This window comes from Mustela putorius, unplaced genomic scaffold (assembly GCF_011764305.1).
Source record: "Mustela putorius furo isolate JIRA1106 unplaced genomic scaffold, ASM1176430v1.1 tig00003834_pilon_pilon_pilon, whole genome shotgun sequence".
Taxonomy (NCBI): domain Eukaryota; kingdom Metazoa; phylum Chordata; class Mammalia; order Carnivora; family Mustelidae; genus Mustela; species Mustela putorius.
The window spans coordinates 116,625,103-116,641,756 of NW_025421987.1; the positions used below are offsets into that span (position 1 = coordinate 116,625,103).

The 16,654-nt window shown below is 36.8% G+C and overlaps 1 protein-coding gene across 2 annotated transcripts in view; it reads right to left on the minus strand.

Annotated features, from left to right (window-relative positions):
* Window positions 1–16,654, minus strand: part of ZNF385D (zinc finger protein 385D) — a 908,018-nt gene that overhangs the window by 213,298 nt on the left and 678,066 nt on the right. For both annotated transcript variants that reach the window (XM_004754365.2, XM_004754366.3), the window contains one exon: window positions 13,371–13,513. In XM_004754365.2, coding sequence (XP_004754422.1) covers window positions 13,371–13,513 — 143 coding nt within the window. The remainder of the gene's footprint in view (window positions 1–13,370; window positions 13,514–16,654) is intronic.

Here is a 16,654-nt window from a genome sequence, read left to right on the forward strand (position 1 = left end):
TACATGATAATATTTTTAATAAGTAAATTTGAATTGCATTTTAGGAGTAAGTTATCAAGCTTGATTATACATTCTCTGATAGTGCAGTCTCCTCTAAACACTAGAAAGTTAAGGGACGCCTGGGTGGCTTAGTCAGTTAAGTGTCTGCTTTCACCTCAGGTCATGATCCCGGGGTCCTGGTATCAAGCCACGCATCAAGCTCCCTGTTCAGTGGGGAGTCTGCTTCTCCCTCTCCCTCTGCACCCCCCCACGTCTGTTCTCTCTTTCACTCTCTCAGATAAATAAATAAAATCTTTAAAAATAATAAAATAAATAGTAGAAAGTTACAAGAGGCAACAATTTAACCTTTCTATTTGGGTATTAATCTAAATAGTTTTAGGAGAAGCCTTTGAGCAAGCCTAATCATAAATGTGATACAGAAATCTCAGAATTGGAAACATGTTGATCAGAAAATCGAGACTTGTGTCTGAAGCCGGCACATCTAAGTATTAATATTGGCTAAGCCCTAAACTAATCATATGTTATAGTTGCAATATAGCATAAGTTGCAATAAAGTATTTTGCTGAAGACATTTGCAACTAATAAAATTTGAAAAGATTTTTAAAACATAAAGTACATAGAGTATTATAAATAACTATGTATTGATCACCTAGAGTGAAAAACTAAGTATTAGCAACTCTTTCCCTTGTTACAGAATTTATTATTTTTTTAAACAACACAACCTGGACATTATAGACATGTTGAAGTCTTCTTTGTACCCCTTCACCAGCCATATTGTCTCTTTCTCATTCCTTAGAATCCTCTGCAAATAAGGATTTGATGTGTGTTCTTCCAGCCCATGTTTTTATATGCCATAAATCAATCTTTCTTTCTTTCTAAATCACATTGCCATATGATTTTAAAATATGCATATGTGCATATGTTCTATAGTTCTATACACATTGTGCGAGTTGTGCTTCCTCTCCGTCCCACCTTTTGCTTTTATGATATTTCCATGTAAAAACAATTCTTTTATTTCAAATACCTCTTGATATATTTATTAAGTAGATCTCAATGTTTATCCATTTTCCTATTGATAATCATATTGGTTGTCATGCAGTTGTTTTGTCTGTTTCTTTTGGCTAATAAAACATTGCTTCAATGAACATCAGTGAATTAAGCTTCTTGACACAGATATGGAAGTTTTTCTACATACCTAGATTCAGTGTTTTAAACATAGATATCCATATACATGTGTGTATATATATATTTTTTCCTTACTCAAAATTTTAAATGTTTTAGTATGATTTTAGATAAGTAGAATTAAAAAAAAAAAACTAATTCTAACTCAAAATCATTCTATTTCATCTCTTTGCCCTCGTTCCAAACTAAGATCTCAAAACCAGATATGCCAATAGGACCTGATAGTCTAAGAGCTAATTAAGTTGAATCTCAAAAACAAGTTAGTATTTTCTGACTTTTTTTTTCTAGTTAAAGAACAAGTAAGGTTATCTGAGGGGGAAAAAAAAGCCAGTCTCCCCATAGAGACCATCACACACAAAAACTATCTATTTGGCTATATTAATTCTGTTGCGTAGAAAGTGCCAGAAAGTGCTGATTACCTCTCTATTATATAATTCCTATCACAAGTTCCTAGGAAAGCAGGGACCATTGCTTTTCAACGTAGCACGTGATGAAAGTCACAGAAGTCCTAAAACAGTAGGTATGCACATCTGTTCTAAAGAGCACAAGGATATTTTGGTAAAAATGATTGTTTTTTTCTGTCTGATTTCCTTTGAAAAAAATGCTTCAAAAATGTCTCCAGCTTACTGTACTACTAGACTATCTTTTCTCTGGTTTCTCTTTTTAAAACGATAATTTGGATTTGGAAATCCAAATAATAAAGTTAGTTTCTTATCTCCATATATAGTCAATTGAAATTATTTTTTCTTTTTTTTTTCTTTTTTCCTTTAGTTTCTGAAAATCCCTCAGTAAGGTCCTTGAAATAAATTCCATTTTAGAGTGTTCAGGAAGGAAAGCTCAAGAATTAACTGCTAACTTTACCTCTTTCATATTCACCCAAACTCAAGATAAAATGTGCCTCATGGGGTTAAGCTTCCGAGAAAGGCAAAATGCATATTATCTTATTTTTGACTGATACTGTCCTGATTTAAGAGTTTCAGAGAGTGCCATTTACCACTGCCACACCTCACCAGGATAAGGGAAATTGGATAGCACTAAAGGAATTTGGGTGAAATTGTATTTGTGGCTTTCTCAATACATCGTTCGAATTATCTAAATAACGGCTTCAAAGTCCCCATCACTTTCTGTGTGGAGCTGAAACTCAAATCCTTAAAAATAAGAGTAGAGCAGTGCTTCTCAATTCTCTCTGCTGAAGGACCAACTATTCCCCTCATCAATCACAGACCAAAACTCTTATAAAATATAATAAAATGAATTACCGGAAAAAATGAAATGAAAAAACATACCAAATTAAATCACAGTTCTTTATTGGCTTCAACAGATGTAAAATTGCTCTACAGGGCTATAAAAACTTCCAAATGCTGCTCACTCTCTATTTCTGTACCTGTCATAGACCTGGCAACAGTTTTTGGACCAGGATGGCTCTGAGAACAGCACTTTGAGAAGCACCAGGTCATGAAACCATAAACTGTCTTGCTGGCGAAAAAGTTCTCATTCCTTTGACTAAGAGAGTGAGAAACAGCATTCACATTGTTCTTTACATTTGTGTTGAAGGGGACATATGAAAAGACAACTTTCCTCAAAAGATTGTCTAAGAAGGTTATTTTTATACCTGTACTGAGCTATAAAAATGGATTTTCCCACCCATTTTGACCACAGGGTGGAAAACACTAACTCTCAACATTTAAGGGGCAAAGGAATTGCTTTGGGGATATTATGAATAATGCTTATAAGGGTTCCAACACCAGAACCTCTGATTCAATGGACTTCCCTAATATCTACTATTTCTATATTCCTTTTAAACTTTAACACCTTTAGACACTCATATGAGGTCAACATGATTATTCTAGTTCCAAATGAGAAAATCTGGACTCAGAGTTTCACAATAGGGAAAGTATTAAACGTAGAACTTAAACCTTTTAATTTCTAAGTTTAGTTTTTTTTTTTTTTTTCCCCTTATGCATGTACATGGGTCTTGAGTCTTAAGAAGCCTAAATTGTCGCTGGGGTAGGAGTGGATTTTTTTTTTTTAATTTATTGCCATTTAAAGTTTTTTATCCCCCTAACAATGATTGCCCATTTACAACATAAACGCTTATGAGAGTGACATAATATACAGTCCTCACTTACAATCTAAATGTTCTTTTCCATACTTGTCCAATCATGCCAGAATATTATTCAGCCTACTGTCTTGGAGATAAGTCTTCCAAGAAATTACAGATTACTTAACTGACTAGTATAGAACCAAGGCTCTGATAGCTGATTAAAGAAACTACAACTGTTTTCAGACACGAGATCAGTTAGCTTTGTTATAGATGAAATTGCACTGATCACTGAACCTAAGTCTTGACATGATTTGATGATCAGTATTTGTGTGATTTGGGGCAAATTATTTTCTCTCTCACCTACAGGTTTCCTTACCCATGTTATTTAGGTAATAGCTATAACACACAAGACTCTATGAAATTAGATTTTTTAAAGATGTGCATGTAAAATTTCCTTAAGAGCTCTTATCACTCAGTTCATGACCAATACATCTTTTTTTTTAAAAAATGTGATATATTGTGTGTTTTATTTTTCCTTTGTTTTTAGGAGCTCCAGGGAGCCTGAACCAGCTCCATAAAGAAAATTTCCCTGTAGTGTAGGGTCTCTCCCCAACCAGGGAGACTTATTTACCATCACTGCAGATAGGAAATAAAAAGCTGGATTAGAAATTGTCAGAAACACTGTAGTATGGAGTCTGGTGACGGCTGGGTGGGTGGTAAATTAGATGGCTCTAAAAATCTTTTCTTGGGGCACCTGAGTGGCTCAATGGGCTAAAGCCTCTGCTTTTGGCTCAGGTCATGATCTCAGGGTCCTGGGATCGAGTCCCACATTGGGCTTTCTGCTCGGCAGGGAGCCTGCTTCTCCTCTCTCTCTCTCTCTCTGCCTACTTGTGATCTCTCTCTGTCAAATAACTAAATAAAATCTTAATAAATAAATAAATAAATAAATAAATAAATAAATAAATAAAAATTGTCTCGTGCTAGGGCTGCCATAACAAAGTACTACAGATTGGGTGGCTTAAATAACAGAAATGTATTGCCTCACGGTTCTGGAGGCTAGAATTCCAAAATCAAAGTGTAAGGGAAGGATCTATTCTAGACCTGTCTTCTTGGCTTATTGATGGTGTTTTCCATGTGTCTCTTCATATCGTCTTCCCTCTATGTGTGGCTCTGTGTCCAAATTTTCCCTTATAAAGATAACCCATCATAATGTGTTAGGGTTCACACTAATGAGCTTGTCTTAACTAATTACATCTTCAATGACCTTATTTCCAAACAAGATCGCATTCAAAGCACAATGACTTATATTTTGGCGGGGAAGGACACACAATTCAATCCATAACATTATGATTCAATGATTAGCATCCTCATGAAACAGAAGACACGAGTCTCGGTTTTTTTCTCATGTCTGCCACTTACTAGCCAAGAAACTGGAATTCTCTCAATTATTCTAGGCTTATCTGTAAAATAAGTGAGTTGGAGTAGAAACAAATTGACTCTCAAAAGTTTATTTCATTTCTAAAATGTCTATATCTAAGTGTGGAGTAGGGATTTCCAAAAGACTTCATAAGCAGATGTTTCTTACGAGGCTTTTGTTATACAAATATGACCCACTTCATGCACAATCCCATATACTCCGAGCTTAGATGGGCTCTTGTCTGGGTCCCCTTCTTTTCCCAGTATCAAACAGTAAAAAGTTCCTAGCAAGAAGCTAGCCAACAGGTCAAATATATTCTTTGCAAAAGCAAAGTTTCAGCTCATCATGATTAGAATAACTGATAAGGGAAAATAAGCATATGATGTGTGTTATGCCACAAACTTTAATGAAAGAAACATATTCATACATTCTCCTATCTCTGGAAAGATAGAAGAGTCATTGACCACCCTGACTGTCCCTTAAGAGAGGAGAACAGAGTGGCAAGGGGAAAAGAATAAGGGAAACTTTTCTGCTGTTCTTTTTACAGTTTGAATCACAGGAAAATGTGTTACCTGCTCAAAGAGTAAGCAAGTGTTAGAATAGAAGAAATATTCATGTGTTGTGCATTTGTTTATTAGCCTTTTACTTTCAAGCCAAGATATTCTATATTTAAGTTATTTTGTGTTTTGGAGTCTTCATAAGCAGGCTTGACTTTTACAGCTTTGGGCTTCACAGGAAGCTATGGGGTTCAGCAAACAAGATCACGTATTTGTTTCAGTGTGAAAACATATAATGAAAGAAGACTTCATAAGCAGATGTTTCTTACGAGGTTTTTGCTATACAAATATGACCCACTTAATGCACAGAAAACTAGCTAGCAATCTGCTACCTCTGTCTTCAAAGAACAAGGAACTTAGCAATCAATATTATATTTACTATGGCATTTTTCACCTGAAAAATTTCCATACCCTCTACCCATCGTGACTAAGAAAGACAGTCTTATTTTTTTCTACCCATAATTTCCAGCTGGCTGCCTACGTATTTTAGTGACAGTAGCAGTTGTAAACATTTAGTAAGAGCAGTTACTAACTTATGAGCTGGATTTAATTAATATCTTTTAAAAAAACAAGTGCAAGTGTGCTGAACTATTGTTTCTCTAACTCCTACACTGGCTGAGGGATGGGAGGCATCTCCATAGCTGGAGCAGTTAACAAAATACAGAACCTCAGAGGAAAGCAAGAGTAAAGAATAGGTTTTGAAAGGAAAGGAGACCCCGTGTGCCAATAAACATGGTGGTACTTCCATTTTAAAGATTGGAGGAAATGAAGATCTTGAAGGGTATAAATCTGAAGTAAACAAGAACTTGAATCTGACATTTCCTATTTCGGGTTCTGTATTTTTGTCCTTCACCTATTATGATATTATAAATGCTTGCTTAAGCTACAGCTCTAGAATATATGACACACACATGCAGTGCTGTCCTTCTAGAGTCCTAATGTGCCTCCCAATATTTCATGGTGAAAGTCTTTCCGGATTTACATGAAAGAGTTGATGAATATTATAAAATACTGATTTTAGAGGACATTCTATAAATAACCACTGTGATTTTAACATCACTGTTCTTTTACATAACCAAAGTAAATAAATGCATGAGCCAACATAAAATTATGGATGTAAATTAAGGGGATGGTTTGATGTTACGCTTGTTTATGTTTCCTAATAATTGCTTAAATTAATAACTTTGGTTAGATGGAAATAATCTAATGTATGAAAACAGTGAGTACTTAGATTTTTTAAATTCCTGAAACATTCCCGTCAATTATGTTTTCTTATGGCACAACTGTATTATCTTCTATTATCTATCAAGCATCTTCTATGTTATCTATCTATCTATCTATCTGTCTATTCATGCATCCCTCTATCCTCCATTCACTCATTCTAGAATAGTGTGTGAGTCTTTGTACTGTCCCAGGCTCTGTGCTATGGTTACTTTATTAAACAGATTAATATGGAGCTGATCTCAGTTCCCAAATTAAACATTAACCTTTACCATATAGCTTTCCTTGGCCACCTCCAAGTGACCTCACCTTCCCTTGAACTCAGGGAGCATTTACTTTCAAAGGACTTTATTTAAGCATTTAATTACAGAGACTTCATAGAATGATTAAACTACTCTACCCCATTTTTTCAACAAATGAAGAAAACTATATAGATGGAGTTCTTGCTTGCCTGAATCTTACTGTCTAATGCAATGTTTTAACATCCAGCTGTATACCAGTCACTGGTAGAAGTGTGTTTTAAGAAGTGGCTAATCAACTTATTTCAATAATAATAGACACAAGGAAAATTCCTCCTCTTCCACTTCCCCCTCAGCCCTTTTGCTTCCTCTTCCTCCTCTCCTCTTTCTTCTTTCTCTTCTTCCTTCTTCTTTTTGTTTTCTATTGTCTGCTAGAGTGTCAGATATAGAGCCAGAGCTTAGTAAACATCCAATAAGTAAATCAATGCAGAAGAGATTAATTACATCTTCTTCCTCATATTCTCCATTACATTTATTTGGGTCATCTTCATAAAAGATGTCTTTGATGGAACTGTTACTTTCAAGAGGCCTGTGTCTCAAGTTATAGAATTATTTGGTGGGACTCCAGCATTTGTAGAATGAATAAATTATTGAATGAATAAGAGAATTAAAAAACTCAGTCATATATTCTCCTCACTAACAATTTTGGGACTGTGACACACATAAAAGCTCGAAAGTTCCATAGAAAATTTTTGCTTTTAACCAGTTGGGAGGCAGGTGATAGTGTCAGATACTTGCCCCATAACAAGCATTTAATAAATAGCAGCTATAGCCAATGTCTTGCACAATGTCATCCAAAAAGAGAGGCTCGCAGCATTTCTGGGAGATGAAACAGAACCACAGAAGGTTGATTCTCAACATACAACTGTAGCTTCCAATACTTCAAACCTCCCTAACACCCCACCAACAAACATCAGAAAGTAAGTTTCACAGTGACAGAAATTATTCTGTTAGATTTACTACTGATTCTGAAGGGCCTGGCACATGGTCAGTCCTCAATAAACTTGTGTTGAATGAATGAAGAAATATGCTCCAGGAGTATAAGAATTGTCCAGTGTATTTAATCATTCCTCTGGATTCCCCTCCCAATACCCACAGATGTTCAAAACCTGAGGTCCCGAACCTGAACAACTAAATCAGAACTTGAGTTTTGTTTTTTTTTAATATTTTATTTATTTATTTGACAGACAGAGATCGCAGATAGGCAGAGAGACAGGCATAGAGAGAAGGGGGAAGCAGGCTCCCTGCTGAGCAGAGAGCCGACGTGGAGCTTGATCCCAGGACCCTGAGATCATGACCCGAGTGAAGGCAGAGGCTTAACCCACTGAGCCACCCAGGGACCCCAGAACTTGAGTTTTAATACGATTCCCCCAGGGATTCATAAGCATCATACAGTATGAGAAACACTGCTATAAATCACATAAATTTCACCTTCCTGTCCCCCTCCCTGCAACTGATAACATTCCTGAACTCAAACTAACACCACACTCAAGTGTCCAGCTGCTGTTTTTTGAGAAATAGGTTGAATTAGAGTAGAGTTAGATGCTAAGATCTGATCTCTCTTTCTCAGCATCTCCCTCCCCACTCCTGTCGCCCCCTTGGCTCCCTCTCCCCTAGTGAAATCATATAAGACACAGGAATAACACAGAGTCAACATTTCTACACTGATTTGCTTTTTTTGAATGTTAGAGAATATAGGGCACCTGGATGCCTTAGTCAGAAGAGCATGCAACTCTTAATCTCGGGGTCATGAGTTAAAACCCCATGTTGGGTGCAGAGATTACTAAAAATAAATAAACTTAAAAAAAATATAGAGTATTAGCCCAGGCTAATTGAAGGCAAAGAGTTACTCTCCTTTATTTGCCTATCTTTCTGCCTTTGGACCCTCTCTGTGACTTTATTCTTTTTTGTGCATCTCCTAGAAGGAGAAAGACCTCAGTGTTTACTGAGAATCTGGTATATGCAGGTGCATTAGGTCAGTTTACTCATTTAACCTTTAATGGAAGGTTAAAGCCACGGGAGAGGTCGGACATAAGATCAGGCTTACAGTCAGTCCCCAGGAACACATTCTCCCAAAGTTGTACATTTTCAACAAAATTTTGAAGGTTCATTATTGTTATAACTACTGAGGAGGATATGAAGTTTTAATATGTTAGAGTAATGAAAAAGAGAGGGGAATTCTGAGACCTAAGGAGAAAACTGTCAAGGAGTATAGGTATTTTTTGATGATCAGCTCCCACTGTAAACAATATCCTAAGTAACCCAAGCCACTTCTCAGCTTCAGTCTCCAGCATTTTGAAAGTCAGCTCTCCTTCCGATCACAAACCTAAGAGAAATGTATTCATTCTCATTTTATAGAAAAGGACACTGAGGCTCCAAAGGATTTTGCCTCTCATCCATGGTTGCAAACATGCTCAGGTTTTCTGATTATGCATAACCTTTCCATTCTGTCCTCAGGTCAAGTCTGTTGGCAGCTCAGCACTGCCTTCCCTCCTCTGTGCTCTCCCGCACATCGCAAGGACTGGAAGCCCTAGGGTTACATTCCCACGGGTCTCTGCTAGCAGTATTCAGGCACGGACCCCATAAAGAGAGGCATTTCATGGGATTTGGATGAAAGTAACTGGGATTACTGAGCATCTTGTATTTCTGCAACTTCCTGATTCCATGAAAGCAAGCATGAAAACTGAGAGCCAACAGTAGCCTTCTCTGACCTTTGTTTGCCTGCATAGCACCTCCAAAGGCTTTAAAAACACCTAAATCCTTACATTAAGTCCCTTCCTGTCTGCATGCCTAGAATAGTTTTTGTTTTTCTCACCAAACCCTCACTAAGCCAACCACACAACCTTCTACTCTTGACCCCAGCCTGCCATTCTACTCTATACATCTTTCTTCATAAAAGCACCCATATTTACCAATATTTATTTGTTCAAGCTTCCTTTATAAATTGAATTATTTCAGGGCAGGCATCAAAATATAATTTTTGCTATCATGATTCCTATCACGTAGTGATGCACTTATTAACAGCAATTGATTAAATGGACCAAACTCATACTACTTTCTAATATTTCTTTCCTAAACACCATCTGACTATTTCCAGGATTGGTTCCTTTCGAGAAATGCTGATACAGAATGGGATCAGAACGATCCTGAGTACTCCTGAGTACTTCTGGAGTACTGAAACTCCACATTGTCTTAAGAGATTGAGGGTTAGGGGGTACATGAGGAATTCAAGGAAAGCTCTCTCTTGTCTGAAAGCTACTGAAACAACCAGGATATGACATCCTTAGGTTAAGGGAATAGTTTCTATTGCTAATCTTTAAAAATTGACTGAGAAGAACAAGGGAAATGGTTTTATCGAATGTCCTCTTTTATATCCTCTTCCAAGCTCAGATATGCCACCTGTTTTCCTTTCCTTGCTAACTATGCATATTTTTACAGATGTTTCATTATTCTACTTGACTTACATCCAAACCCAGTGGCTTATGCTCTTGTGGAAAGATAATAATCAGGGATATCCATTTTATGTTTTCATGATTTTATTTTATATATATATATTTTTTCCTTCAACATTCTGCCCAACCCTGTTCCCAACAGACAGATGATACCATACACAAAGCCTCAGTGGGGGAATATAACGGGCAGTCAGTCTGTGATTGTCATGAACTTGCTTCAACAAGGTCAGATGCAGGAAAGTTGTTTGGTGGCAGATGGTTCATCATTTTCTTGGCAAAGAGATAATAGCAGTTTGGCACATCTAGGCGGAACGGACCACCAACAGCCTTGTAAAGTGTGTATGTCTAAAGTTGGGAGCTGGGGGCTTACCTAGCCATGCTAACCAGGTGCTGACCATCTATGACTATCTTTGTAGATAAATAACTTGGTGAATAGGGGAGTAACCCACCAAGAGCTGGATGGATAACCTGCTTGATTCCACAACCTTAGCACACCCTGAAACAGAATTATATTGAATTTCCCTTCACCATAAAATGGAGTTTTGAATGAGGAATAAAAATCAATTTATAGCAATAAAAAAATTATATTTCAGACACCTTGAATTCATGGATTGAGATTCAGACCTGCTACAAAATCAAGAAGTCAGGCTGTTATTTAGAGAAATGCTCTATACTCTGAGTCCAAAGCCACCTGATTATGGGACTTTTCCCCCTCAATATTACACAAAGAGTGGCTTAATCCTTGGTTGCTACAGATTGACTAGCACTGGAAGGAAATAATATGTGTAGCAACAGAGAGTCTCATTTAAATGGAATAAATACAAACATAAGTCAAATTTCATCACAGAGGAAAAAGAATGATGTCAAACTTTTGCTCTTACTTAATGAACTGCCACATTTAAAAAAAAAAAAAAAAGAAGTTTACACGCTATGAATGAACATAACAGTTAGCACTCAAACAGTGCTTGCTATGGGTTGAGTGCTGTTTTACATGATTTAACACACATTAGCATTACCACATACCTAAGAAGTAGGTTAATTATTAGTCCCATTTTACAGATGAAGATTTTGAGATACATGGGAGTCACATCACTTACCCAAGGTCATATTGATGACAAGCAACAACTCTGAGATTTGAACACAGTCAGTCTAGTTACAGGGTCCGGCTTGACCATCACACAATGCTGACTTTGCTCACAAAAACTCAAATATTTGAATGAAATAAACTCCAGAGGAGGAAGAGATTATTAGGTCTACTCCCTTTATTTTAAAGAGGAGTAAATGGTAATAAATAAATTAATTAATTTTAAAAAATTGTAGCAAAGAGGATAAAGAGGCTTGCTGAGTGTCAAATAGCTCAGCAAATCACTCATCTTTGTTTTCTATGACAAGCAATAGTCGTCAATCAAATTAGTCATTTTGCTTTTAATATTTCTCAAATGGCAAATCGACAGTTTAAAACACAGCTTTTTACAGCCTTCCAAGAATTTCACCTCAACCACTCTAAAGCTGACAGGATGCCAAGTGGGTTTAGAGGTGAGGTGACACACCTTGATGGATCATCTCTGGGTGTCTGGGAAGCAAGACTGTGCCAGGAAACCATTTAACAGAAGAGCAGAGAAAGGGAACTCACGGGACTTGAGGGTGGTCATTTAAAAATCAGAGAATTTGATGCTGAGCAATTTTTCCTCTACTCTTACTGAAACACCTAGGATTAGAAATCTTTCCTTGGGAAACGTGATTTTGATGTTCCTCCACTTACATTCCATCAATTTTAAAATAGGATTCCCAGGGAAAACGGCTCACCCCTAAAAGAGCAAAGTAATCATTCTGTTCTGCCTTGCCCTTTAGCGAGGACTAGCATATAACTGTGCCATCTCATTGGCATGAAAAGAGTCCCCATGATGAAGTACTGTTAAAGAAAATAAGACCCACTTCTGTGTCCTGAAAGTGAAAGATCTAACGTGGGAAGATTTTTAAAACTCCATCATGGGAGTCGCAAAAAGAAAATCTGTATTATTTAGATCACTGGGCATTCAGTGACCTCCCATCTTAATCTTCTTTGGTTGTGTTGACACATCCTATCATTGATAAGCTCAGACCTCTATTATGACAAACTGCTGAAATCTGAATCAGATGATACTAGGAAAAAATAGTCACGGGTTTCTAACCTTTTCAACCCTTATTTCTATTTTCATCATAAGACTACTTCCAGTGCTTGTACAAAAGGAGATGATGATGAATATGGGGAATCTGCCAACTCACAAAGACTAGGAGTGAAAATAGAAGCAAGTAAGTAATTGAATTTGTGTTGAGAAGACCATTAACAAAGCCCCCAAAACAAAGTAATTTAAGTAAGACTTAACCTGAGCAGAGTAAGAAGGAAAAACATAACAAAACAAAAAAAGTAAAACCAACAAAAGAAACCCACCTACCACCAGAATGCAGAGTTGCTGTAAGTTAAGGAAGAAAAAAGTACTCTGCAAATGGAATTCATCAGTACTGTGATTATTGGGTTCCTCTTTATTAAATAAGAAAAGAAGCAACAAATTTGAAAATTAAAGTGTAGCACCCAGATAGAAGAAACACATTTAAATCTTTAGACATCTACTTGAATGCTAACATTCTCTTTAACAAATTCATTAAGTTTTAATGTAGATATATTCCAACAAAATAATGGAATTGTTAGTATTACCCAGAAAGACACTAAATGGGAAACATGAACTCAAGATCAACCCACTTGGATGAAATCTCTTCATTTTCCCTTCATTGAAGGGGCCTAGTTCTGGGGACCTTACATAAGCAGGCAACAAAGTACCTTGTGGCATTCTGACAATCCACAGAATAAATGATAACAGCAAAATAGAGGCAGTGGCCAATTCACCGCACATCAGGACTACTCTTCTTTTTCTATTCTGAACCAAGGTTACAGCTTTGTGGCCAAATGAATTTATTGTTCATAACAAGTCCCAAAGGCTCAGCTATAAAAAAGGAACCCTATGACCTCAACTACTGTATTGAAAAGACCCTGCAGCAGACTCTCCTCTGAGAACTAACAAAACGTTTTATATGAGCATTAATTTCAAAAACTAAGATAATCCTTTCTTTCAAAAACAGAAAAACGACAATAGCAACAACGCCAAAGGACCCCTGGCACTTAACCACTCTGCCATATGCAAATGTGACCTGGGGACTTACCGCATTAAAATTGGGGAAGAGGTTGACTGCGGCCGCAGTGTCCAGAGGAAAGGGAAGAAAGGGTTTGATATCCAGCGAAGGCTGCAGAGGAGGGGCTGGTGGACGGACCAGGGCTGGGAGAGCGGGGCTCTGGCATGTACCACCTGCAGAGAGGAGAGCGAAGGGCGCCATCAGCGACATTGTGCAAGATAAAGACAAAAAGAAAAAACCATCAAGGTGTCTTTTGAGCCCCAAAGGCCAGCTTGGTGGGTCACTGGAAAAAACAAGACAGGGACTGTAGTGGCCTCCGCTATGAAGTGGCCAGTGAGCCGACGACCTGCCAGTAGGCAGAGAGAGCTAGTGAAGCTGCTCCCTTTCGCCCCTCCGATAATAACTGTACAGTTGTGTACGTAACAGTAAACATTTCAAACATTTCATACTCCACAATCTAGCTTTCCTTTCTGGGCTAAAGCTCTGGATCGGATCAGCAACAAATCCTTCCCTAAGATCCCTTGATTCCAAAGGAAAACTGCTTCGTTGCACTCCTACCCCTCTTTGAAAAGGAACTTCTACTCAGAACACCCATACAGTCTAAGCAATTATTTTACAGAACTGCTCTTTTCCACCACATCCAAAACTCTGGCAGCAAGATGACATGAACTTGGCATGGAAAAGAAACTTAACCACAAAGACAGGCAGCCACACCTTACTGACCTGGCAGCTGGAGGATTAAAACAAGTGAACCCACTTACAAACCCAGCTACAAACCCAGCCATCCCTGAACTGTTCAGCACGCTGGTAGCTCTGAGCATTCGATGACTACCTATGTCCTTCCCAGTCATGAGTAGGTGGAATTTAGAAGGCCACCAATGAGCAAGCAGTGGGAATATTATGCCAACAAAGACACCCTTTGCATACTAGTAGGCAACTAGCTGTTTGCAAGGGAGCGCCCCCACTCCTCTCCCTCACTCCCCATTATTGGACTTCATGCACTCAGAAGCTGGAAGGAAAGAAGCCCATCTCAGTGTTCAGTCTCCCATATTTTGGTAACATTCCAAAACATCAATTTGCTGTTAATTAAAGGCTGTTTGAATCCTAGGAAACCGTTAAAATATGCCAGCATTCTTCTAATCTGAGAGGCAAGCAACAGACTGTAAAAACCTGCTGGTGAAAATCCAAGAAGCATTACGAAAACAAAATACAGTGGGATTTTTCCTTTCTCATGGAAAAGAACTCTAAGGGACAGAAGAGAGAAGAGAAGCTCATGTCTGTGCCACTCACTTGCCTGCCATTTTGTTTCAAAGCAGAGTGAGACCCATAGGAATAATCTTCAAAAATCTCACAATCACCTCTCTGGTCAGCTGGACACATCCATCATCCTGCCCTCAATCAGTTACCTGAACACAAGGTAGACATTTTAAAAATGATTCCCTGATGGTGAATCTAACCCTACTAGACCAGTAGATCTGCTAACAAGGTGGGTGACTTAATGCCTACAACAGAAGCCATTGGCGCAAGATGTAATTAACCATACAAGAAAACCATTAACTCTCCTGTTTCCAGGTATAAAATCAGCTGGAGTCAAATTAATAAAACCAGTGTTTTCCCCCACTCTTTTCACTTCCCTTTGAAAATGTTCCTTAACAACAGCAAGGCCAACAGCAGCAAGTTTGAATCAGCAAACCAATTAAAATAGAAAGTAGTACAAGTCAGAAAATAAAGGGCAGATGTTAAAACAAACATAGATCAAAGCAAAAAAATAACAAGTCTGCATTCACCAGAGCACACCGTACATGTGTTTTATTGTCCACCTGTTAGTATATTGAGTGTGGGTGTCTAAACTTTTTTAGAGAAAGCATCCCTAAAACTTTGGTGATAGATATGACTTGAGTTCAGCATTACTAATAATTTCTTTTGATTAAAAGTTAAAGAACCAAAATGAATTTTTGGTCAGTACGTCTGTAGAAAACTCAAAGTAAAACATGTCTGGGTGGAAATCAATGATATGGTTTAATGTGAACACAAATAATAGTGAGTTTTAATAAATAATTTTGTATTATTTTTATCTGTGTCACACATCATGCTTTACAGATCGAGCAAACATTAAATATTACTTTGGTCTGCTCACAAGACAGCTCTATACTCACAAAAGTACAAACATGAATTTGAAAAAAAAAAAAGAGTAACCCATTTCTTAATGGAGTATTTGTTAATAAAGATTATGTGACAGAGTATGACACATTCACTTTAAATGTTTGCATTTCTGAAAATCAAATTAAAATATAAAATTTGGAAAAGTTCATCTTAATAATTCATACAGAAAAAAGAATATTCGAAGCCAGCAGTTGCCACTCAACGCCTATCTTTTTAGATATTGTATGTATAGTACTTAGCCCAATGGGTTCACTAAGTGAGGTATGTATTTTTTAAGGAACCTAGTGAATTGCAGAGGAGCTGCTCAAATTCCTCCAGACACAAATTGGGGCTCTTTGAAAGCAGTCAATCAAGACAATTTTTAAAGCATGTTCATATCATTCAGTTTGTTTATTTTGACCCTGCAGAAAGAGGATCTTCACAAAGAAGATACTTTTTAAATCAATATTTTGAAATACTCCTTCAGAGTGAGAGAGTGTTCTCTCTGTAATATAACACTTTTAACCTTGAACTTCTGCACTTAATCCATTCATGCATTCAGGGTTTATCAAATAGTCACAGATGTCCTGTCTGACAGCCTGACAGCTTAACCTACTACTTAATCTTTCATTTCTCCAAATGACAAAACTGAAGTTCAAAATAATCAAAGGTTGCAGCTGTTAAATATTCAAAACCATGTATGCTTTAGAACTGGGAATCATATATATATATATATATATATATATATACCAAATATAATTATATATACATGTAAAAATATGCATATAATTATATAGAACATACATAATTATTATAATACATTATATATACATAAAATATTTTAAGTCTCCATTTATAAAAATCAGCATAAATCCTCAATTTCCTGATCAGATAAATAATTTCTATGGTATCTTTTTCCTTAACCATCAGTTTTACACACACACACATGCACACAAGCACACATATATATGTACACATATAACTTTAACTATACATTTTTATTTAAATATACACATATTAATTTATGTATTAAATATATAATTATACATATATACTTATATACAAGCATAATATGTTTTAATATTGAGCTATGATTGAGCTAATAAACCACTCAGAATATTCATATCTAACAGGAAAACATAAAGAGCATTTTTTTTTAAAGATTTTATTTA